The sequence below is a fragment of the Hippopotamus amphibius genome, chromosome 12 (genome assembly GCF_030028045.1).
Source record: "Hippopotamus amphibius kiboko isolate mHipAmp2 chromosome 12, mHipAmp2.hap2, whole genome shotgun sequence".
NCBI lineage: Eukaryota > Metazoa > Chordata > Mammalia > Artiodactyla > Hippopotamidae > Hippopotamus > Hippopotamus amphibius.
In genome coordinates, this window is record NC_080197.1 from 70,377,337 (window position 1) to 70,403,287 (window position 25,951).

Sequence of the window (25,951 nt, forward strand, 5' to 3'; positions counted from 1 at the left end):
ATTCTTCCATGTGGAATAGCAGGTCCTGCTCTGGGACAGGCTAGGCTGGTAAACTCTAGCTTCACCAGGGAAAGGGGTCCTAAGGCCAGAGTCCCAAGCCTTCTAATCCTGAAACTTAGAACCTGGTTCTGCAGTGAACTCTGCCTGTATTGGCCACATCTGTGGGCCTGCTCAACTAGGGACCTTGACCCCTGCCTGATCAACTTTCCCTCTTTTTAAGCCCAGCCAGTATTCTAAACCAAGTGATTAATATTTGATAGCCATTTGCCACATGCAGGTCTTTGATTATTGTCTTAAAATCTTATTTAAACCTATGTTGTCACATATCTGTTTCATTTGTTGCTTAACTCCCCAACTGGATTCTCTTTTTCAAGTTGAGGACTATGTCTTTTTCATCTTTGTGTTCCCCACAAGGCCTAGCACTTCTTCAGTTTTCAATAAATATCTGATACATAAATTAGTTTACATGTAGGTTTATACCATTTGTATTTTATATGATTTATTTTATTAGTTTAGAATAAGTGAGTGTATTAAAGAGTGATGAAACTAATCTGAAAGTGTAGCAATACCTTGAAGATATGTTGAAATCAATGATTTGCAAGTGGTCTTCATTCAGGTAGAGCAAAAACATAGCTGTTATGGGAAAAGTATCTAATACGAAAATGTTTCCATCTATTTAAGTAGATGTCAGCATGATTTTAAGATCTAATAAAAACACTAGTACCATTAAACAATGTTTAAATACTGAACTTTGATAAGAAGCTAACAGCTCTTGAAACTTAGTGTCACTCACAGAAAGTGACAAGGCCTTGAATCCGTATGAATTGAGAACAATTGAAATAATTTTTTTTTTTTAAAGTAAACTGATTATTCTGTTTAGCCATTAGTAAGTCTCCCAATAACCAAGCTAGATTAAACCATAGCATTGTTACACCCCCAAAGGATTAAAGGGTTTTACTATAAGTTGTAGCCTCATCTTAGCAAAAAATAATGAACTTGGATCCCTTTGGAAAGTTCTCCGTCATCATTGATGGATATAAACAGTTGCCAACGTTGACTTATTGATCAACTTTTTTGGTCTTGTCAACCTTCAGAAAACGGATTCTCTCTAAAAAATAATCTTGTTTCTTGGCCTTTAATAATTCATTATATTACTTTATTTTACTTGCCTTTGTCTATTATATTTCTAAGGGTGCCAGATTGAAAATAAATATATTAGAAAAAAAGAAAAACCACCTTTTTTATGCTGACATAGAGAAAAGAGAATAAGTGGGTTAATTGAGTAGAAATAAAGATCAACTCACAGATGAGAATGCTCTTCTATCATTCCCTTCTCTTTGCTCGCTTGTAACTCTGGGTAAAAAGCAAAAGGGACCTACAGCCGTTTGTTAATGCTGAAGCACTCATTTCTATCCTGTGATGAGGCACAGGGTGGCCCTGCAGCAAAAAACCCTAATTGAATCACAGACCTCAGCCCTTTCATTTACAAATGAGGAAAATAACAGAGCCCTTGCGTGACTCTCCAGCTCTCACTCTCCTCACTGTGCGCCCAGGCCCCAGTCTGCAGTAATTCCTGAGTCTTCTGGAATTCCCTCAGGAGGCTGGACTGAGAATCCGGGGTGCCCACTTCAGATCAGGCCTGTGCTTTTTGTGGTAGCTCTCTCTCAGCCTCTTTGTGGACTTCAGAGTCTTATTCTTACTTCACATTTTATGGAAGAAGCAATGTATATAAAAATATATATATATATAATTTTTATTAAATTTTTTTCAGTCGCAGAGAATCATCAAATAAAAGCCGACTCTGTTCTGAGCTGAAATACGACTCTGGGTAATGATAGAAGATACTCACCGTGGGGTGGGTGCAGTGCTGAGGCCTCTTACAAACATTCTGTCTCTGAACACAGCTAAGGTCTTAATGTCTGCTGGGGCTGAAGGCCAAATACGTATTTCTTTGTTTTCAGTTAGAGTTGCTAGCGTAGTGAGAGCTAGGAGTGAATAAAAATGGACTTGACTCTACACATTTTCAGTTTAACAGGGATCTAGATGCAGTCAGCAGTTGTGTGTAATAAACGTGCAGCTTTGGTGTCGGGGAACCAGCTCCCGTCCTCCTGGTGGCAGTCGGGCAGAACCCCATCCTCCCACTTACAGATTTGCTGTGCATGCTCTTGTCATCAGCCGTTCTTTTACCCTGTGTGGCGTGTATTCTGTCGCTGTGTCTAGAGAGGGGAAATCTTCACTCGTTCCATTTCAGGTCCTGTGGTAGCTGGTAAAAGAGACTGACGTTAATGGATTCCAGTCAGAGTACTGCAGTTATTCAGGAATTGGCTCTTCTTGTGTTTAAAAAGCTGTGGTGACCGAGAGCCACTGAAAACAGACTAAAAATAGGTGCCGTTTCGCCCACTGGTCGCCGTGTATTTGCTGGCTCTGCTTCTCAGTTTGCATGAGGTTATCCAAACTGGACCATCTTTTCTCCAGTTGCTACCTGCCAGTGTGGTAACAGGCCAGCTGTCACTCCCTAGCTACCGGCGGCTAAGACATCCTGCCTGAGGCTGTGTCTGTTAAACGAGTGGCCTGCAGACCAGGCTTGAGATAGTTCCTCATCCTGACATTTTGCATAAGCCACGCAGAAGCACCCTGAGTGACAGCGGTGACGTCAGTCTCCCCCTGCCCCCATCATGTCATTTGTGTCCTGTCCATTCAGCTGGCCTCACAGTGTTTGAGGGCTCCCTTGGGTGGGCCCCAGGCTGGGCCTGGGGGACAGGGGACTGGAAAAGCACACAGCTCTCCCCTGCCCTTGAGACCCCTCGGTTAATTTGGGCAACATGTCTGGAGTGGATGAAGCAGAGAAGCGGATGACGGTGCACCGAAGTGTGTGCCGTGGTGATAAGGGGTGACTCGGTGTCACCTGCAGGAGTTGGGGAAGGTTTGATGACGGCGGTGGAATTTTGATCAAACCTTGAAAGATGAATAAGATTTGGGTGGGAAGGGTCCTCGGCAGACTCACTGAAGTGGGGGAAACGTGATTAAAAATGTCAGGAATGGACGTAGATACTAGGGGCAGCAAGGAGACCGGAGTGGACGTTTTGTGACGCGGAGGTGGGGGAGTTGAGAGGAAGTGCAGTCAGGCTTTGCAGGCCCTTCAGCCGGAAGGACAAGTCTGTGCTTTGCTGGGGTGGCCTGGGGAGCCTTGGAGACTCGGTGACGCCTGTCACCTCTCGGCCACCAGATCTTTCTTCTGGCCTCTCTGCTCTGCACTTCTGCTGCCAGCTCAGGCCCACACCAGCCCCTCAGGCCTGCTCCAGGAGCCGCTTCCCTGCTCTCTCACCCTGTCTTGCTGGCTCCTGGTCTATTACTCACACTCTTGCCAGTATTATGTTTCTGTTTTACATGCATACATGTATAAGTTAATAATATATGACTTATTTGGCTGCTCCAGGTCTTAGTTGCAGCACACAGGATCTTTGTTGTGGCATGCGTGCAGGATCTAGTTCCCCGACCAGGGATGGAACCCAGGACCCCTGCATTGGGAATGCAGGGTCTTAACCACTGGACCACCAGGGAGGTCCCTCTATTTTATATTTTTAACGTGAACATAATTATATGACTCCCCAGTTTTATCCACATCAGTGCCCTCAGGGTAAATTCCAGAATCCTTCCCTGACTCCGAGACCCTGCATGGAGGCTCCACCTGCCTGTGTGCCTTCATCTCATGCCCTCTCTGTCCTCAGGTTGGGGGGGGGGGGGGGGTGTGTGTGTGTGTGTGTGTGTGTGTGTGTGTGTGTGTGTGTGTGTGTGTGTGTGTGTGTGTGTGTGTATTTAGCTCTTTAGCCTTGTCTCAGTTGCTTAGACCTGCAGCCCAGAGGCACCCTCCTCCCCCTTGAAGTGTCCCCCTCTCCCTATGCACCCCCGTGTCTCCTGCCGGATTCACAGCGGCCGTCAAGCCTCCCTGGCTCCCAGGCAGAGTTGGGTGTCCTCTGTTACGCACAGTCCTTTGGCCACCCACCATAATTAGCTAATTGTTCATCTAATTATTTGGTTGAAGTTTGTCCCACTGAACTGTCACTTCCAGAGAGAGCCTCTGTCATGGTCACCGCTGTGCCCTTACCCAGCGCTGTGTCCGGCTCACAGCAGGCGCTCAGGGCACGGCTCTGAACCCTCGTGCGGATGCCGCTGGTCTCCAGTGTTGTTTTGCTGACGGACAGGGACCCCTTCCTTCCCCACCACTCTTCCACGTCCACTGGGAGGCAGTGCACTTGGCCCCGGAGGAGGACGGCTGCCAGAGTGGACGCACCGAAGTGGGCACACAGGAGGACCCACTCAGGGTGGGTGTGGATTAGGAAGCCTGAGCTTCACTGGGAAAGGCCCAAGCAGCGAGTTGTCTGGTGACTCACGCCCAGTTTACGCATCAGGCAGAGTGGACTCTGAAGAGTCGTTCTCCAGTGACCAGACTCCTGTCCCCTTTTCCTCTTGACTCAGAGCATCATCTCCTGACGGACAGTCTGCTAAGGCTGTCCCGTGGGCGCTGTCCCATGGGCGCATCCAGCGGCCGCTTCATCCTCAGCTGGGGTCTGACTGTAGTTGGTCCAGTTCATCTCCTGAGGGCTGTGCCCCTGCTTCCCTGAGCCCTGGAGGTCGTACCGGACTCTGAAGTCCTGAGCCGCCGAGGGACCCCACCTCTTAGGGAAAGTTCCCTGAACCTGACAGAAGCACCCTGAGGACTCGCTGGGGCTTTTGGATGATGAAAACAGCATTTACCAAATCTCCCTTTTTATCTGTAGGAGCAGAGAAATGTTTTCCTTGCCCTGTGCCACCTCGCTAACCCTGAGGGCCCTCTGGGGCCTCGTGGTTGAGGAGTAGGAAGCAGGTCTGGGCTCACACCCAGGTCCACAGAGCTTTCAGCTTGAATGGAACCAGGAAATCCTTTTGAACACCAAAAATACACAAGAGTTATGTCCATCAACAGCTATTCATTGTAACAGGGGAAGATTCAGTAAACATTTAATCATGTGCCAAGCACTGTGCTAAATGCAGAGGTGATAGCAAAGGAGTGTGAGACACAGTTCTTATGCACAGACAGGTCATAGAGCATTATAGCCAGAGGGGTAAGAGGTCACCACACACACACACACATATGTAAAGAATTCGCAATTACGAGGTCAGTAGTAAACACTTACTGCTATTTGATAGCGCTGTGTGTGTGTGTATTTTTTTTTTCTTCTGACTGCACAGTTCGTGGCATCTTAGTTCCCAGATCAGGGATCGAACCCGTGCCCCCTGCAGTGGAAGCGCGGAGCCCTAACTACTGGAGCGCCTGGGAAATCCCATGGCTGTACGTTTTATAAAAGTTCTAAGTTGGCAAGACCATATTTAGATACACTGGTCAGGGGAGTTTTTTTTTTTTAAATACAGCAGAATTTAAAAAAAAAATGCAGCAATAGAATTGAAACTAGAGAGCAGCTCTGTGGTAAAGGAGTAGTGGTTTGGTGGTGAGTGAAGGTAGGTGTTCAGAAGGTAAGATATATTTCATTGGTCATGGTAAAAAATTGTGGAATATACTGCTAGAGAAGAGCTGTGACAGATGGCAAGTCCGAGAGTCAGCACACCAGGTGGCTGCTGCTGAGGCGACTGGGAGAACGGGGCTGACGAGAAACAGGCATAGAGAGAAAGCGAGGTATTGGCTTGGAATTTATTTAAGAGTGTCCATAAGTCTTTCAAGTGAAAATGACCCAAAGAGGACTGAAAATGTTAGAGTGGAGTGTGGGCCCTCAAGCCACTATAGGTATGCAACCCTGGAAGTCTTTGCTTTGCTGGTGAGCGTGAGCACAGGTGGTCTCCTTAGTAAGCCTTTCTCCGCGGGAAGCCCCAGGCTGCTGTTTGCTTGGCTGTGTCTTCACGTCTTAAAGTCGGTGGGGGACCAGTAGGGTGGCCCCTGCGAACCTCTCTCCTGCTTACACAGCGCTTGTTGCCTTTACTCAGCCAAGGGTGGATCATGGCCACATTCCTTTTGATTGGTTGTTCTGGTCATACTGTTCAGAACAATCTTTGTTTGAAGGCATTTATTAAGGGCATCGTTTTGTATTGCCACTTTGAAAGATCACTCGACATCTTCTGAGAACTCTACTAAACGACACTTCTGGATTTTGCCAGTTGACTAGATCTAGATAACATTATCTTGAGAAATGTAAGAGGTAGACATTATGAGTCAGAAGAACTCTTACGAGTTGCATTATTTTAGTATTTAGTGCTTTCTTTACGCTCGCAGTTTGAAAATTTTTAATTCGTTTATCATGTGTTTAATAACTGTGTTAATCAAGAAATTAGCTAGAATGTCCCATTCCCCACCTGTGCCAGGTGATAGGTTGTTTCAAACAGAGTAAGCTTTTTTGGAGGTGTCATTTATGGGGCAAGTTTTGTGAGATGGAGGCTACTTCTCAAGCTTCCTGGAGGGTCTCCACAGAAATGCGTCTCTCCACCTTCCTCTCAGGTGGAGGGGATGGAGTAAGAGTTTAAAACGAATGTTCCTTGTCATTTGGAGTTTTTCTGTGCTGCTCAGTGGAGAGTTGATTAGACAGGACATAATTGCTGCTGATGTTGCTGAGGAAAGCAGCAAAATAGTTATTCGTAAGAGCAATTAGATTACTTCCAAAATATACATTTCAACCTTGCAGTGTTTAAATATTAGGGCTGTCTCCTTTGTGCAATAGCAAAGCCCAAATTTATTTTCAGTATGGAGAGAACTGTTCTCTACAGGTGCAGGAATACTCCACTTAAATCCTTCACATACATTCTACAATAAGTAAATGAATGGGTCGTATTTATGTCACAAAAAGGGAGTCTTTGTTTTACAAAAGGATTAAACTACATGAGAACTATATTTAAAAACTGAAATTATATAAACTGAAAATGATTTAATGTACAGAAATTAAATTTGCATATGACTTTTTATTTTTTTTTTGAGGTCACAAGTGACTTTTTTTTTAAAGATTTGTTATTTATTTTATTTTTGGCTGCGTTGGGTCTTCGTTGCTGCGCATGGGCTTTCTCTAGTTGTGGTGAGCGGGGGCTTTTTCCAATGTACAACCTTCATTGCAGTATGCGGGCTTCTCATTGCCATGGCTTCTCTTGTTGCGGAGCATGGGCTTCAGTAGTTGCAGCGCATGGGCTCAGTAGTTGTGGCTCAAGGACTCTAGAGCTCAGGCTCAGTAGTAGTTGTGGCATACGGGCTTAGTTGCTCCTCGGTGTGTGGGATCTTCCTGGAGCAGGGATTGAACGCATGCCCCCTGCATTGGCAGGCAGATTCTTAACCGCTGCGCCACCAGGGAAGTCCCTGCATATGACTTTTTAGAAAAGCATCTTTCATAAAGTAGAGCTTTGTGTAAATAGATTTCTGTCCATAGCCATGGAACTCATCCCCAGTATGGGAAGGGGTTGCCTTTAATCTCCCCTCCCAGTTTGGGCAGCTCTGTCAGCTAATAAAGCTCCTATGACTTGCTCCCTGTTTGAACTGAAGCATAAGGGAGAAGCCCTCTGTTTCTCCCTGCAGGGAACGGTCTTCAAAGTCATGGAATTGACATTTGTCTCTGGTTTGACTAAAAGGATAGGGATATGTCGTTAGAATTTGCATCTTAAAATTAACATCACTAATCTGTAGTAAAGTGCTACTTTTTTTTGATTATGTAAATATTCTTTTATTTTAGGAAACAGCACTGATTTATAACTGCAAGGGTCAGAGGGAAGAGAGAAGGGACCAGTTAGAATTGTTTAGTGGCATCATTTTATGTGTTTTATTGTACCTGGCAGATTTCTTTCCTCTGAAAATGGAATGGTGGTTGACCTTGGCTTTTATAGAAAAATATATTTATGGTTGGAATTGTGAAGGAGGTGCTCTTAAGGGAAGAAGTGTTTCTTGGCTGAATGAGAAGAAAGTGATATACAAATTACAGATGCCTTTAAGCTGCACCAAATGTTTTCTCTGTCCAAAGTAATATGTATGTTTTTATTTATAAACTTGCATTCTACTGGTGAATTTGTGGAAGACTAACAGAAATATGGGTTTTTAACACTGCACTTTGTCTGCCTGTCCATCAGAATCTGTAGAGGCCAGTGGTGTCTGCATGTCTGTCCACTGGTCTCACCACCCCCATTTCTCTACAGGCCAGGGTGTCTGCATGTGTCTTCCTTCCTCTTAAGCACTCCTAGCACAGGGGCCGTCGTGGGTGTGGTGTTCCGAGATTCAGGTCTGTCTTAGGGAAGCACATGTGGGTTGTTCGACTTCTGTTTTCTCCATTCCTAGATGATAAGCAGCATAAAATCTAGCGACAGGAGAAACTTGGCAAGATTGGATGGTGAGTCAAATCCTTGAACAACTTTAAAAAATATTTAAAAAGTTTTTCAAGAAGCGTGTCAGTTTTTCAGTGCTGCTTTCACAGTAAACAAAAGGGGATCGTGAACTGACGTTGTGTCTTATAACAGAATCACACTTGGGGTCTGGGGACAGCAGAGTTAAGACGAGGGCAGAGACGACTCTCTATTCCGTGTCTGTCAGCCGTTTGTAACAGAAAGTTTATGTAGATGCATTGTACTTTTCTTCTTGTGTGGATCTAGTTTGTAGACATTTCAGACATATTTCAAAACTGAGTTGCTGATGAGGCCACAGATAGTTTCTCAAGGGTTCGGTTAAGTCAGGCAGCGTCTCATCTGTTGTTAATTAATGAAATGAAACTGGGGTCACTAGAGTCCACCGATGAATGAAAGGTCAGCGAATGGAAAAAACTGTCAATAAAGGAGGATGTCAGCAGAGTGGAACATTGTCAGAGATAGAGATCAGGGAAAATGTACTCTTTGGCTGAAGCAGTGTTTTGGGGAAGTGACCAGCAGTCCTGGTTTGGGACATTTCAAGCCAGACTGACCACTAAATGAATGCTCTGATCTCAGCGAAATCTGTTAAATATTTTAAGGCTGTTTGGGATTGTGCTGCTAGAGATTAGTTGAAAAAATTTGTGGGAAAAAAAAGAGGTTTCTGTTTGTTTTATAACGTGTTTTACAATGTGTTATTGCTGTTTTGTTTGGCTTTGGGGTTTTGTTTTGAAGCTGAATAGGAGCTGCCTTCTCTCGTTTTTTTCTGTTTTCTTAGAATTTTCTAGAGCTGCACTCACATTTTACTTTTTAGGACCACCAAAGTTAGAAGTGATTTAAGATAAAATGAATGATAGAGCTGGACTTCGAACAGCCCGGGCTGGCTGGCTTTCAGTTTACGATTGTCGGAGAACTTGTCCCCTCTGAACGTAGTTTGGTGGAGGACGGGCTGAACGCCACCGAGGCGCCACGACAGCCTCACCACCGATTCACAAACTGTGATCTTGAGCTGGCCGTGACCGTGTTTTTGTATCCCTGATAGTTCATCCTCAGTTTGGTTACTGGTCTCATGTGACTCACACTTACAGAGTTCTTGTGTCTCTGGTCAGGTCAGATCTCCTTCCTTTGTCTCTCCCTCATCGAAGCTTTTGAACCATGTGGTTTTGGGGAAGCAAGGCTCTTCCGTCAGTTTGGGAGAGGCCCGTGGCCATTTCCAGCCTGGTGAAATGAGGCTAAAATGAGGGCAGGACCCCAAAGATGTCAGCAGGCTATCCCCACCTCCTAGAGAGCGTTGCAGTTCATTCTGTGGCTTTTAGAGACGCGGTTTAGCACAGAGGGTGAGAGTGCAGTCTCAAGCCCGACTGCTGGGGCTCACATCCCAGCTCTGTTGGTTATCACCCTGTGTCTTTCTGAACCTCTGTTTCCTTATCTGTAAAATGGGAGTAATTGAAGCACCTACTTCATGGGGCAGTTGTAAAGGCTGAACAAATCCTTGTAAAGTGCTTAGAGCAATGCTTGTCACATGGTAAATGTTCGATAACTCTAGGATTACTTATGTTATTTATAAATATGACAACTTGTAAGTTTAAAATGGAATTCAAGTGGAATTTCCTTGGATTGTCTGGTTTCTGTGTTCTCTACAAACACTTACTGTACTCTCGTTTTGTTGGATTTAAATGAGAGACCATCCCATGAACTGTTTTGGAGCCAGAATAGGAAAAAATATGAAAACAGTTCTTTAGAGAAACCCCAGAACAACAAAAGTTAATAAAAGTTAAAATTTAAACTCATCCAATTAGATTATAATCAGTATAGTGGCCGTCAGTTATCGTGTTGGGTAGGTGTAAGATAGCAAAGAATGTATAGATTATTTAATACTTTTTATTATTACAAGAACTACTTTGGAGGGAAAACTCACCTTAAATAACTGCATTATGCAGTTAAGAGACTGAAAAGGGCAAAACATTAATGAAACAAAATTACATATCCTAAGCAGTGACAGGATATACATATGCCAGTATTAACTGACCCCTTTTTTGAGATTGCCCGTGGGTTGTCCTTTAGGTATAGGGATTCTAACTGACTTCATTTCAGTAGTCTCAATGGCCGTAGCATAGCCGTTCCTTAAGTGTGAGTTCCACCAGCTATTAAGAGATTTTAGGGGGAAAATGGGAGGGGAAATTCCATGGTCAAATAAGTTTGGGAACCTTGAATTAAATGAAAGTAAACCAGTTTTCTTAGAGGTTTTTTTTCAGAGCTTTTGATATGCTTTTAATGCGTATGCTGTGAGTCTCCCAGGAAGATACGATATGCAGTGTTTCTCTTTTTGGACCCATATCCCATCTGTCGGCTTCCTGCAGGTGCCAGTGCTCCGGAGTAGACTCTGGGGAACTGCAGCCTTAGAAGCACTGCTGTTTTCGCTTTGCCTCAGGTGAATCCTGCCGAGGTGTGGCTGCAGACCAGGGGCGGAGGAACGCCCACAGGCGAGGCTGGGAACTGGATGTCTCGTCGCTGTGCGGTGGAGGGCTTCCTCTGTGCAGGCACAGGCACTCAGGCGTATTAACTGGTTCAGTCATCTGACAGCTGTGTGTGTGTGTGGGGGGGGGGCGTGATCATTATTCCCACTTTATGGACAGGAAACTGATAGCCAGAGGGCGTAAGCCACTCGTCCAAACCTGACAGCTAGGACGTGGTGAAGCCGGGACACAGCTCAGGTGCAGGGGCCTGTGCTCCTCCTCCCTCTGATGTACGGTTGTGGGGCTCGTGTGTGCATGATTTGCATGGCATGCATGTGTGTGTGCCCTGGGACAGTCTGGTGGTGGTGAGAGAACCTTGAAAGTGTGAGGTGGCGTGTTTGGAAAGGGGAAGAAATGAAACCTTAATGCTGAATAGGTGCAGATCCCGAGGGCCTCGTCGGTCCCACAAAGGATGGTGGGGTGTCTGTAATGGAACCCCCTGCTCTTCCTATCAGGTTACCTTAAGAACTCTGGTAAACAAACTGCTTATGAATAAAAACGGTGCAGACGCTTGGGCTGGAGGCTGGAGGTGCACACCCGCCTTCTCCAGGTGGCGTGATTATTATCGCCGTCGCGCTGCTGTCCTCGCTTCTGCACTGCGCGCCCCATGCTGAGCACAGACGGCGGACACAGGAGTGCAGAGGGTGTGCTTGCACTGAACATAATACAGGGGATGAAAAGAGCCACACCTCCCCCGTCAACTCCCTGCACTTCTGCAGTTTTCAAGGGCATATTTTGTATGTTTCTGGAAGCAGGGGAAAGGCGAAGATGTAGCTCAAGGAGATGGAGATAAATATTTAATGAGATTTTAATGTCCTTTTTAAAATAGTTTTTATTTATTTACTTATTTATTTTTTTTATTGAGGTATAGTTGCTTTACAGCATTCTGTTCATTTCTTGCCGTACAGCAAAGTGAATCAGTCATACGTACACATATATCCCCTCTTTTTTAGATTTCCTTCCCATTTAGGTCACCATAGAGTGTTGAGTAGAGTTCCCTGTGCTATACAGTAGGTTCTCATTAGTTATCCATTTTATACATAGTAGTGTATGTGTCAGTCCCAATTAGGGTCTTTTTAAGGCTTGATTACAGAGGTAAAAATGAGGCTGCTCTGTCTTCTTAACAAGTTCATTGTTTTTTAATTTAATAGTGTTAAAAATATATACATATTCCCTATAACCCAAATCGCTTTGCTTCCACATTTGGACATAGTGAGTAGTGAGGGTCTGGATAGTGAGGGATTTATCTGAAAATGTATCAGAATGTATTCGGTTCTTGGGTTTCCAACTGGATAGCAAGGGGTATTTAGATTGGAAAACCCAGGGGAGGCCTAATTCATCTTTTCCCAAAGAAGGTGAGAGAGTCTCCTTAGCCAACAGATTTCTCTTCATTAACAGGTAGCGAGATTGTGACCTAAGTAGGTCATTGTAAGGACAGGACTAGAAAAAACTGAATTTCTCTGAGCCCAGAAATCTTGCTACAAGGTGTCCATGTGACCTGAGCAGTTAGGGTCCGTCGGCCCTTGTTTGCAGTGCTCGGCCATTGAACAGGAGACCCCGGAATCGGGGCTACTTATGCGACCCTCGATACAGAGAATATTTGTAAGAGTAAGGGGAGTGTGTGGTATCTTTGAAATAAAAAACGTATACAGTAGCAAGATTTAAAGTTCATTCTAGAAGGAACTTTTCATTTTAACTCGACCAGTTTTATTGTGAAGAAATAACATCTGGCATCAGTTCATGTTTTCTTATATCCCCATATATCCCCATTTTGCGTCTGTCTTGGCTTGGTTATTTGCTACTTACTTTCAGTCCTCTTTAAGTCACACAGAGCAGGACAGGGAGCAGGGAGAAAACATAGGACACGTGAAGGTGAAGAGAGTGAGAGCGAGAGAGAGGAGAGGAGTCACTTTAAGTGCTGTCTGGGCCTGGGATCCCTTTCGTGGGCGTGCAGAGCCAGGGCTGGTGCTGGATTGTGCCCCAGACAGCACAGCTGTGGACCGGGATCCACTTGCACCTGTGGGATTTGACTGCCCTCTTCAGACAGTTTTATCTGAGTAGTTAGCAGAAGGCTGATTTTCACCTTTGTGCGCGGCATAACTTTACCATGTCTGTCCTCAGGTGGGTTTGCCGAGTTCTCCCGCTGTTCCCCTGGCCTCTGTGAAGGAAAATCCACCCTAGTCCCCACCTGCGTTTCTCAGCCTTGCTTACCCGTTGCCAACATTGGGCCAACCCGAATTCTGCCCAGTCTCTATCTTGGCTGCCAGCGAGATGTCCTCAACAAGGTGGGTGCTTTGAAAATATCCTTCATTGCAGGGTTTCTTGACAGCAGCTGGAGAAGCACCACGTCGCAGTTGGGCTGTCCTTTCAAACACGTGTGCCCCACATCCTCAGTGTGACTCCCCTGCAGGCAGCCCAGCCGCCGAAGCATCCTCCCCCGTGCTGTCTGCTGTGGTGTTCTGATTGCCGTAGGAAACCTGAGCTCTTGTCACGTGTGCTGTTCTCACAGGTCCAAGAGACCTGCAACGGGACAGGGTTTTCCAGACGTTTAGCCCCATTGTCTTAGGATATCCGTTGTTCTCTTGTAGTAATTGGGCACACCCAGGAAGGCTGATGCCGCCTAGGTTGTTTCACGTTTATAAATGTATTGATTGACAGCAGCAACTAGAAAGGGACTCAGGCTGGCTTGGATTGAGGACACTCTCACGATGACTTCTGGCTGCAAGGGCAGGGGAGGGGATGAAAAGATGGTGAGGACCAGCGCTGAGAGGGTGCCTTGCAGCTGCTCTCCCTGAGGCCCCTTGGAGCAGTTTGGTTGGGAAAGGAGAGGGAAGAGCGTGGGGCCTGGATGAAAAGGATGTGGACCATCCAGAACAAGGTGTACCCACAGAGGGGCCGTGTTGACTGATTGGGGCTGTTGTATGTAATGGTACACGCGTAACAGCAGTAGAACTAAGACCTGTCTCCACAGCTTGTGCGCTGCTAACCAGTGGTGCTAGAAAACAGTGCTCCAGCTGCCAGGAAGGTGATTTGTCTCCAAAACCTCTCATTTACATCACCTCTATTTGAAAAAGCAAACAAAGATCTTGATTCAACTGCTGGTGATTTACACGTGCTGCCTTCCTGTACGAGGGCAGTGCCATCACATTTCTGCTTGAGTAGCTGAAAGAATTGGGCTGACCATAAAATGAGCTTGCAGGTGGGCTTGCTTTAGCACGTGGAAGGCAAAAACACCCTACTGCTGGGCAGCAACGAGGTATTCTTTTTGCTCCTTTTTTTTTTTTTTAATTTTTTGTTCTCAAAACTGCCTCTTCAAAATTTAGGCTGGACATTGTGGTTAATATGTCTGCTCTTACTGTGAGGTATTTGAAATTTGATAGCTTTTGCTCACACTGATCCTTTCTGATGGGGTCACGATGTCTTTGAGCACGTGATTTTTATGTTCTCTTTGAAGGAGGAGCAAACTATGTCACAGAAAGTAAAATTAATTTCCTAAGTCACACGCATCCCTCCAGGCAAAGCTGGAGATGCTTTATTTAATCCTCAGAAAATAAAATAAAATGAAATAAAATTCCTAGTTAAGAATCCTGTTCAGAATTACCCCCAGTAAAACTTAACCAGTCAGTTGGCAGGTAGATTTTACAAATAATTGCGCTATAGGTCATTTTTGTTACTCTTGACATTCAGTGAAATGGCACATTGATTTTGCTGCATACCTTTTTCCAGGTTCAACAGATGTGTCCAGTAACAGCTAAGTGAGCACCAGCTGGGTGAGAGCAGTTAGACTGGAACCTGAAGTTGTGGGGGGATAGTTTTCTATTTTTAGTTGGCTTCTAAATGTCTGTATGCTAAACAGGATACACACATAGATTCCTTGAGAGGAAATGGTTGTAGGGGGAGAATGAGTTTATGGAAGCTCGTGGGAAAACAGTTTGAGCAAGGAGTCATCTGGAAGACTGAGAAAGCTGCTTTAAAACCTACCTATGTGCAGACCAGAGGGTGGTGAGAAGGAAGAGTGCTTTCAAAGTGCTGAGTAGAAATTTCTATGTATGTCACCTCTAAATTCATTGTTGAGAAGAGTCCTAGTGCTGGAGGGGATCTTACAGATCGTTTAGTCAGCCTCCTTCATTCAGTAATGAGGAAATCATTATTCCAGAAACGTCCAATGAATTCCACAAGATCACCCTGCTGATGAGTTTTAGAACTGGACGTTTAAGAGTCCTTAGAAACCTCTCTTTCAAAGACAGCATCAACTCATCTTGCTGCTCTACTCTCTGGTTTCAGCTTTCCAGGAGAAGTAATATGCTCTCTTCTTCTGGAAGATCTCCAAAGACGAAGATGTTGTAATCTTCCCTAATAGTACATTCCTTTTTAGTCAAGCTTAGAAGCTGAAATCTTTGAGAACAACCACCACGAGACTACTAGTTTTATTAGTCATCGTCTTCATTTATTTATTTTTTAATAAATTGCCACCAAAATATGTTAAAAGCATGTCACAGAACTTTTCTTAGGATAATTGTGTTTATCATTTAAAATGCTAGGCTTTTTATGTTATTCCATGTAACCCTCATAATAGGATTTGGAGGTAGGTTGGCCCTGAGTTATGTCACTTACTTACCCAAGATTTTGTGGCTAGAAGGTCATTGACCTCAAAGTTGGTGAGTGGCAGACATCATCCTCGAACCCAAGCTGCTCTGGCTCTAAGTCCTGTGTTTATAGAACACCAGAAATCCTTATGGAAATGGAAATCTCTATAACAGGCTGTTGTGAAGGACTGACAAATCTTAACAGTCTATTGAATCAGACTGAGATTTGTTTCCCCCTGCTTTCTCTACAGCATATTCTATACCAGCACCATCCCATAGACGTATAATGCAAGCCACATATATAATCCAAAATGTTCCGGTAGCTTATTTTAAAAGTAAAAACAAACAAAAAACCCCAGTTGAAATTAATTTAAATAACACTTATCAACCTTATATCTAAATATTATCATTTCAACATGAAATCAATCTAAAATTATTGGCACTTTACATTTTTTGGAACTAGGTCTTTGAATCTGGTATGTATCTTATGGTCACTGCACCTCTCACTGTGGGTAAGCATGTGGCTGTGGCTTCCACACATCAGATGGTGCAGGTTGATACTTGGAGCGTGTAACTGTTTTTACCTATGTCTCAAAGACTTGGCTCTTCTGTAAAAGACTGTGAGAAGGCACTGGTAGCACAAAGAACACTCTTCCTTTCCCCTCACATCTGTGCTTTGCTTCCCAGAATCTGTCCTCCTCTGGGCTTTGTACTGGAGTTGGAACAGGAATAGCAGTTACACTAGAGCAGTTTGCTGGTGCCCAGTTCACATCTGACTGAGTGGGGCTTGAACCAGAATCTCTAGTTATAACAGGAAAGACAAAAGTTCTTGATGTTTTTTTCTCCCTTTTGTTTCACACTTACACAGAACGTATGACAGAATTACCTACTGCAAGTAGTTCCTGAGCTAGAACCTCTACAGCTTCTTCACTAAAGCCACTCTGCCCGTCTTTCCCCATTTTAAACAGGGTACTGTCAGTATTCTTTGGGTAGCTTCTTACAGTAAGTTCCCTACATACGAACGAGTTCCATTCCGAGAGTGTGTTTGTAAGTCCAACAAAGTTAGCCTTGGTACCCAACTAACACAGTCGGCTGTGTAGTACTGTACTGTAGTAGATTTATAATACATCTGTATCTTTTAAAATTTGGAACTTGAAGGTTCGTACATAGGGGACTGGCTGTATTTCAGTCTTTTAACGTGCGAAGTTGGCTTTCCTGGGCTGCCTTGCTGTTCTGCCCATCACCGGGACTACTGCCACTTTCTCTGGTGTTTTCTTACGAGAGTGAGGCTGTAGCCTAGACAGCGCATGGCCAAATACTGCCTTCAGGGTTTGCTGTGCTCTAGGAAGACAAAAGGTCATGTCATCAAAATGATCATTGAAAGTATTTATTCAGTGTCCACGGTGTGTAGAATGCCATACAGAGTGCAGGTTGGTTAGACAAGACCTGTTCCTGAGACAGTAAATCACAAGACGAGGGGACAGGGCAGGCGGGAGAGCTGGCTTTGGCCGGGGCGGATTCGCATCCCAGGTCTCCGCCTTGCCCGCCCGAGCACTTGAGCCACGTGACCGAATCTGCTGCTTCTCCTGCAGACTGAAATGATTCCTGCCTCCTGGTGTTCCTGCGAGGCCCCAGTGACGTGGCATTATGCTGGGCACCAAGCGCAGTTCCTGGTTCATGGGGACACTGTTACTGTCACCACCAGGTGGAGGATACAAGGGTCTAGGGTGTGTGGTGGACACAGAGGGTGTGGCTGGTTGAGGAAGGCTGGCTGGAGGAAGTAGGTCAATTCTGAAGGCAAGAGGAGTGGCAAATGTGAACTCACTCATGAAACTGACTTCAGAGAGAAACATTACAATTCCTTTATCTAGATTTGCAGTGCCTGCATGATTTAATGGGATCTCTGTCCTCAGCATAGATGAACATGGGAAACTTGACCAAATAGAGCAGTTTTGTTAAGGCTGTATGTTAAGCTATATTCCATATATTATTCCACAGTCTGTATCAACAGAGCATAGAGCCTATATTTAAAAATTAGTCCAACTACAGGGGAAAGTTTATTTCATGGTTTAGGAGAAAGAAACTTAAAGGGGAACAAAAGTGAATGCAAGACATAGTAGTAAAATTAAGATTTATATTTTTGACTCATAAAAATACATTTTGAACATTTTCTTAATTGTGTTTTGAAACTAGAATCTATTTTTTAAATTCTCAGGGGGTAGCCTTTTCTACTTTACAGCTGAACCCTTTTTTACACCCAGCCTGCTACATTCAGTGTCATTTCCCTACTTAAGGCCAGTTAGGAGAAAGGACAGTTTGAATTAGTGAAAAATATACATTATAGGCTTTGTCGGTGGGTGGGCAACAACTTTATTGAGATATAATCTATAACAACATATTTATAAGTTTTTTTATTGAGATATATAACTGAGGTATATCATATTAGGTTCAAGTATACAACGTAATGATTTAATATTTGTATATATTGCTGAATGACCACAATAAATCTAGTTAACAGCCACCACCATACATAGTTAGACATTTTATTCTTGTGATGAGAACTTTCAGATATACAATACAGTGTTATTGTCTATAATCAGCGTGCTCTGCATTACATCTCCATGACTTAACTTGTAAGTGGAGGTTTGTACCTTTTGACCACCTTTACTCCTCCCCTCCAGTGCCTCTGGCAGCCACTAATCTGTTCTCTATGAATTAAGGTTTTGTTTTTCAGATTCCACGTGTAAGTGAGATCATACGATATTTGTTTTTCTCTGTCTGACTTACTTCACTTAGCGTAATGCCCTCAAGGTTCATCCATGTTGCCACAAATGGCAAGATTCTCTGTTTTTTAAGGCTAATATGCCATTGTATACACAATGCCATGTCTTCTTTATCCATTCATCTATCAGTGGACACTTATGTTGTTTCCATGTCTTGACTTTTGTAAATAGTGCTGCAATGAACACAGAGGCACGTATGTCTTTTGGCGTTGGTATTTTTGTTTCCTTTGGATAAATACCCAGAAGTGGAATTGCTGGATCATACAGTAGTTCTATTTTTAGTTCTTTGAGGAACCCCCATACTGTTTTCCATAGTGGCTGTACCAGATTACATTCCCACAAACTATTTTAGAAATAAGATAAAGTAAGGGAACTAACATTTATTGAAACTCGTATATTACACACCAGTCACTTTATCCTCGTGATAGCTTTACAAAATGGACATCGTTAGTCCTATTTTACAGGCAAGGAAACAAAAGCTGAAGGAGGTTAGGTAACCCCTGCAAGGTCATTCAGGTAATAAACAGGCACGTGCTAAGCTGTGCTCTTGGTTTTCTGGAACTGGTACCCATGTGCTTGTCCTGCACACCGAGTTCACCCACAGTAACAGGAGGAAGCGGGGTTTAGAGGCACATGTGCTGGCAGAAGGGAAAGTGGTGGAGGCAGTTTATCAACATTTGCCTCTGGTTGTTTGCATTTTCCCAGTGAGTAGGAACCAAGATCTCCGTGAGCACAGAGAGAGGGTGAAGGAGGACGTACACAGCGTTTGAAGAGGGAGGGGGAGAGGTGGGATGGCATGCAGGCGAGAGGCCAGGTGAAGGCCAGGGCCATACAGTGCCCGCCGAGGAGCGTGACCAGAAGGTGCCCAGCAGCAGGCTTGCTGGGTGTTTCTCTCGGGCCACATGCAGCTGCCCGGGTGCAGATGCAGACTCGGAGGTGAACCAGGTTTAACAGGTGAGTGTTGGGGACGCGACAGGGGGACACGGCAATTGAGGGGACAGCAAGGGAGGGATTCCAGTTGACCCCCGAACGGTGCAGGGGTTAATCTTCGTATCATTTATGGTCAGCCCTCCCCATCTGCAGGGCCTCTGCGTCCTCGGATTCAACCAGCCACGGATCCTGTAATACTGTATTGTGTACTGTTGAAAAATACCGTGTAAAAGTGGACCCGCACAGTTCAAACCCGAGTTGTTCAAGGGTCAGCTGTGTAACGACTGGCCACAGAATTTAAGTTGGCCCACGAAGGAAGGACCAACGTCATGAGGATGAAGGACAGAGAAAAGGCGGTAGGAGCAAGATTGTAGGTCCTGGGGGAGCTGAGGGACTCCAGGAGAGGTGAGAGTGTGCTGGAAGGAAGGAGGTGGATCCTGCAGTGGGTTGTGTGAGGCTGCGGTTACTGGTAATGGCAGAGACCAGACCAGGCCTCCGGGGAGGGGAGTGGGCAAGGTGAGGTGTTCAGAGAACTCAGCGGCCACTGTGTCGGAAGGATATTTGAAGGCCAGAGAAGAAAGATTGTGTTATCAGTAGGAAGCACGTATTAGCCGACCGAGCACCAGGTTGAGCTAAATATTAAACAGCATGACTGCTCTCTGGAAGCCTAAGGATTACGACATTTAATTATGGGACAGAGTAATATTGCGTTATGTATGCTTTATGCAAGACACTGAAACAAAACTGAATGAATTACATAAATTTCTTATAATGTAGTAGGAAGTCACAGACCTCTATCTCTGAGTAAAAGCAATCATTATTCTATAAAACAGACCCATTCTTCATACTTGTAGCTCCATCCCAGTTCTGTCAGGAACATTGACATAAGATGCCCTCTCGGCCACTTGCATGCCTGGCCATGAACGTAATCAGGAGAGAAGTGACCAGAACAGTCACGTGACACCTCAGAAGCCTGCATCACCCCACCCCTCTGCTCTGCCGCCCTCGGCAGGTGGACACCTGTCTCCTGGCAGCAGTGGGCTCTGGGCCATCGCAGGGCTACTTCCCGCCTTTGAATAGTTTGCTCACCAGGAGGCAATTGTGTTTGTTCTCAGACCTGTTTAGGCCAGGGTACTTGTTATTGTAACAATGTACATTAATTAAAATATTGCATACACGGATGAAATATGAATGAGGAAGGACACTGTTTTTCTATGACCTAAGCTAAATATTTTCAAAAGATTCAGGAAAGACAAATCGCTCTACGTTTTTTCTGTCTTACTAGGTGGGGGACGTCAGCTGTAGGATATTTAGGGGACAGTCATAATCCAGAAGATTCTGTACTGATATTGTTTCACTAGTTCTTGCTCTTTAATGAATGGAAACTATAAGTGGTAGATGCAATTGGTTGTGATTTGCTTAAGAACTCCAATCAGCTAACCTATTTTAAAAAAACACCAAGGTCCTGCATCAGAAATTAATAAATTAATGAACATTTATGTTTTGAGTTAAAATGTTTTATGTATTTATGTAACATTTTTAGTGATTTCTTCCTTTAACTCACTTTTTCCACTGATGTAGAAACTACCATTTTTTCTCATTTTGTTTCGTGTTTATTTTCTTTTCCCTCCATTTGAACTCATGAATGTCCCCTTCCCCCTTATACCAGTTACTAAAATAAAGCTACTACTTAAATGCATCTCTCATGGTACACTGTTTTAGACTTTGAGACATATAAGCATCGTTGGACGCTTGGGTGACTGATATTTCTTACACGAGGTCAGAACCACTCCTTTTCTGCATTTCCTTTCCGTTCGGCCGTGGCCGTTGGGCGCCTGGCAGCCTCGGGTGAGGCCAGGGGATGTGCACGCAGGCCGCCCGGCCGCAGCCTGGAGCAACAGATGCCAGTGTGAACGTGGCAGCAGGGCCACGCTGTGATGCCTGTGGCTGCAACTGAGGCGACAATCAGGGGGAAAAGAAGCAAAATAGGACTGATGAGTCTCGTCCGAGAAGTCCATGCCCAGAGGGGGTGCTCCTTTACTTCCTAGCTGGTTCCAGTTAAAAAGGCGGAAATTAAAACTTTATATTCTGTTACTTCATTTGGTTAAAAAGAAAGTCTGTAGGTAGGCTAGTTACTGTATTGCTCCATCTAATTTGCTTTAAAAAGAACTTCAGTAGAGTATGGTAATGAAGAGGACAGATTCGGGAGATGAACATATCTGGATCTGAATTTTGACACTGGACCACTTGGTAACTTTGGAAACATTACATAAACTCTCTAAGCCTCAGTTTCCTCATTTTTAAAATGAGGATAATAATAGTATGCACGTCAAAGGGTGGTTGTGAGGATTAAATGAGACAGTCCATTTAAATGCTTAGCACAGCACCGGGTACAGAGTCGGCATTCAGTGATCTTAGATGTTGTTTTATTCATGTGTTCCAAGTGCCATACTAGTACACTGTTAATAGGCCTGTAGCAAAGGCGCCCAACAGATTTTTTTAATTGAATTTAGGTTAAATGGTCATTTCTACAAAATGCAGTCTCTTAGGCTCCTTGTCAGAAGTGTCCATTGTTGTGGACTTTCTGTGTGGAAATCACATTTGACGCTGTACTGACTTGTCACACCTCCGTGTTGTCCTCTGTGAGCACTGCCTGTGGTCTTGTGATTGTGCAGAGTAGGTAACTGCTCGCGTCAGCCTCTCTCCTCAAAAACTCCTGTCTTTATTATCAGACTACTTTTAAGTTAATAAATCTTTGTTGTACTGTTGATGGAAAGGAGAAGGACATGTAAAAAGTTTCCCTTCTTTAAGGAGCATTGGTGAGAAAGGCCTGAAAGTCTTTTATTGCCAGTAACGCTGCTGTTCTTGGTGGGGAACACTGTGGTAGTAGAAAACAGTGTGACCGTTGCTCACGTACAGACATCTAAAAGTTACTGTAAACACCACTGAGATCTCCCCAGCCTGACTGTTAAGCTAACGGGAGCCTACGAGACCTTCAGGAGACAAGGGGCGGTCACTCTGAGGAGCGCGCCGAGTTCCAAAAGCTGTTGACACTGTCATCTTCCAGTTGCGAGGGCTGCACTCCTGATCTAGATTTACTCAGTTTACCTTTTATGTAAAGCAGAATATATTTATTGTGCCAAATGTGGTAAATGAAGGGATGAGGGAGTTGATGGGAGGCTAAAATAGGGAGAAAGTTACCAACTGTCCTTCAGGTAGTTGGAGTTGGAACAGATTGATAGAGGAGGTAGCATTCCAGGCAAAGGAAGAAGTGACCAGAGTTGCTCAGAAGAGAATGATTTCAGGCCAAGAACATTTCCGGAGAGGCAGCAATGGATGGCTAAATGAAGCGGGTTGTATAGGCTTGCCTGGAAAATGGTAGACGGGATGTTAGTTGAACAAACACGTACTAAGTGCAATTATGTACCTGATTCTGAAGGTAGAAAAACAAGCAAGAATCAGTCCAGCATCTCACTACTTCACTACTTAATAGGAGAGACAAGAATTATCTGCTAATGATAACATAGTATGCTTGGCGCTTTACTAATAGCATGTCCAAAGTCCTCTGGATGGGCAGAGAACGGAATGGTTAATTATGCACCAGTAGAAGGGGTTCACAGTAAGGTTAACTTAAAGTAGGAAGAGCCATCAGGAAGAGGAACAGGGCCTGCTGAGCTCAGAAACTGTGTGAACGACATCGAGGAGGGGGTGCACATGTGGTGGGGATGTGGAGGTTGTATGGGGCAGGAGTGGGCAGTGAGACACAACAAAACTAAGGGTGGATAAAGCTCGTAGCTCGTGTATAATTACGAGAAAGGTTACTTTAGTCGTTGTTCAGTATAAGATTTGGAGAAGAAAACACTGCAAACTCCAAGAGCTCCCCGTTGGCTTTTTTGCTACCATGGTGCAGGCTGACCACTGAGCAGCAACTGGGAATAGAGAGAAAGGGTGGACGGGAGGGGTGATACTAGGAGGGTTTGGCAACATCTGAATGGGGGTGGTGAGGAAGAGAAACAGGATGAAATGATCCCATTTTCTAGCACAAGTGCCTGGGCGGATGTTATTACTAAAAAACAATTTTGGATTAGAGAGAGGAAACAAGAATTCAAGGCAGAGAAGGGAGAAAGAGAATGTGCTGTGTTTCTGACATTTTGGGTTTGAAAGTCTTGAAGAACATCCAAATAGAGATAGAGATATCCAGGAAGCAGTGGAAGACATATCGAAAATTGAAGAGGGTGTGTGTGTGTTTATTTATTTGAGTCATCAGCATGTAGAGCTGATAATTAAAGCTATGGAAATAGAGTCAACCTTCAGAGAGAGTATTTAGAGCCAGAAGATGGCCCAGGAGTGTATCTTAGAGAACAGCCAGCATGTTCAGTTTGGGAAGAAAATGTTCTCGTTGTGTGTGCATATATTCTGAAGTCATAGCACAAAATAAACAAAACAAACAAAAGTATTATAGCATACCCCCAAATATTGAAAATCAGTGCACTTAGACATGCATTTTGTAGATCACATCTAACACGGTCATAATAAATACATAATTGCCAAGGGGGTGGAGGAAGTCATAGTAAACTGTTGTGGTTTTATTTTCTATTGTTTGTTCCACTTCTCACTCTACTAATGAAGATAATAGAGAGTTGACTATATTAGTGATGTGTGATCTTTTAAACAGCCTTTTTTGCCCTTAAAAAAAGTCTGCTTTAAAGCCTCAATAAATTTCAGAAAACTGAAATCATATCAAGCATCTTTTCCAACTACAATGCTATGAGGCTAGAAATCAACTACAAGAAAAAAACTGCAAACAACACCAACACATGGAGGCTAAACAATATGCTACTAAACAACCTGTGGATCACTGAAGAAATCAAAGAGGAAATCAAAAAATACCTAGAGACAAATGAAAATGAAAACACCACGATCCAAAACCTATGGGATGCAACAAAAGCAGTTCTAAGAGGGAAGTTTATAGTGATACAAACTTATCTCAGCAAACAAAAATCTCAAACAACCTAAATGTTACGACTAAAACAACTAGAGAAAGAAGAACAAACAAAACCCAAAGTTAGTAGAAGGAAAGAAACCATAAAGATCAGAGCAGAAATAAATGAAGTAGAAACTAAGAAAATAATAGAAAAGATCAGTGAAACTAAAAGCTGGTTCTTCGAAAAAATAAACAAAATTGACAAACCTTTAGTCAGACTCATCAAGAAAACAAGGGAGAGGGCCCAAATAAATAAGATGAGAAGTGACAAAGAAGTTACAACTGACATCAAAAAAATACAAAGGATTATGAGACTACTGTGAGTAGCTGTATGCCAATAAGATGGACAACCAGGAAGAAATGGACATATTCTTAGAAAAGTACAATCTCCCAAGACTAAATCAGGAAGAAATAGAAAATATGAACAGACCAGTTACTAGTACTGAAATTGAATCAGTAATTTAAAAACTGTCAACAAGCAAAAGTCCAGGACCAGATAGCTTCACAGGTGAATTCTACCAAACATTTACAGAAGAGCTAACATCTGTCCTTCTCAAACTATTCCAAAAAATTGCAGAGGAATGAACACATCTGAACTCATTCTGTGAGGCCCCCATCACCCTGATACCAAAGACAAAGATGTCACAAAAAAAGAAAATTACAGGCCAATATCACTGATGAACATAGATGCAAAAATCTTCAACAAAATACTAGCAGACCGACTCCAGCAATACATTAAAAGGATCATACACCATGATCAAGTGGGATTTATCCGAGGGATGCAAGGGTTTTTTAATATCTGCAAATCTATCAGTGTGATATACACCACATTAACAAAGAATATAACAAAGAATAAAAATCATATGATTATCTCAGTAGATGCAGAAAAACTTTTGATAAAATTCAACATCCATTTACGATAGAAAAACAAAACTCTTCTGAAAGTGGGCATAGAGGGAACATACCTCAACATAATAAAGGCCATATATGACAGACCCACAGCTAACATCATACTCAGTGGTGAAAAGTTGAAAGCATTTTCTTCCTCTGAGATCAGGAACAAGACAAGGATGCCCACTCTTGCCGTTTTTATTCAACATAGATTTGGAAGTCCTGGCCACAGAAATCAGTGAAGAAAAAGAAATAAAAGGAATCCAAATTGGAAAAGAAGCAAAAACTGTCACTGTTTGCAGATGACATGATGCTATACATAGAAAACCCTAAAGATGCTACCAGAAAACTAGAACTCATCAATGAAATTGGTAAAGTTGCTGGATATGAAATTAATATACAGAAATATGTTTGCATTTCTATACACTAACAACAAAATATCACAAAAGAGAAATTAAGAAAACAATCTCTACCAAGTCATCAAAAAGAATAAAATATGTAGGAATAAGCCTACCTAAGGAGATAAAAGACTTGTATTCTGAAAACTGTAAGACATTGATGAAAGAAATTGAACACAACACAGATGGAAAGATATACCATTTTCTTGGATTGGAAGAATCAATATTGTTAAAATGACCATACTACTCAAGGCAACCTACAGATTCAGTGTAATTGCTATCAAATTACCAAAGGCATTTTTCACAGAATTAGAACAAAAAAAAATTTTAATTTGTGTGAAAACACAGAAGACCCTGAATAGCCAAGACAATCTTGACAAAGAAGAATGGAGCTGGAGGAATCACACTCTTTGACTTCAGACTATGCTACAAATCTATAGTAATCAAAACAGTATGTTATTGGCACAAAAACAGACATACAGATCAATGGAACAGGATAGAAAGCCCA

At 43.5% G+C, this 25,951-nt stretch overlaps 1 protein-coding gene across 1 annotated transcript in view; it reads left to right on the plus strand.

The window, feature by feature from the left end:
• The window catches only part of DUSP16 (dual specificity phosphatase 16), a 79,594-nt gene that overhangs the window by 42,062 nt on the left and 11,581 nt on the right, over window positions 1-25,951 (plus strand). The window contains exon 5 of the mRNA XM_057701747.1: window positions 12,993-13,156. Coding sequence (XP_057557730.1) covers window positions 12,993-13,156 — 164 coding nt within the window. The remainder of the gene's footprint in view (window positions 1-12,992; window positions 13,157-25,951) is intronic.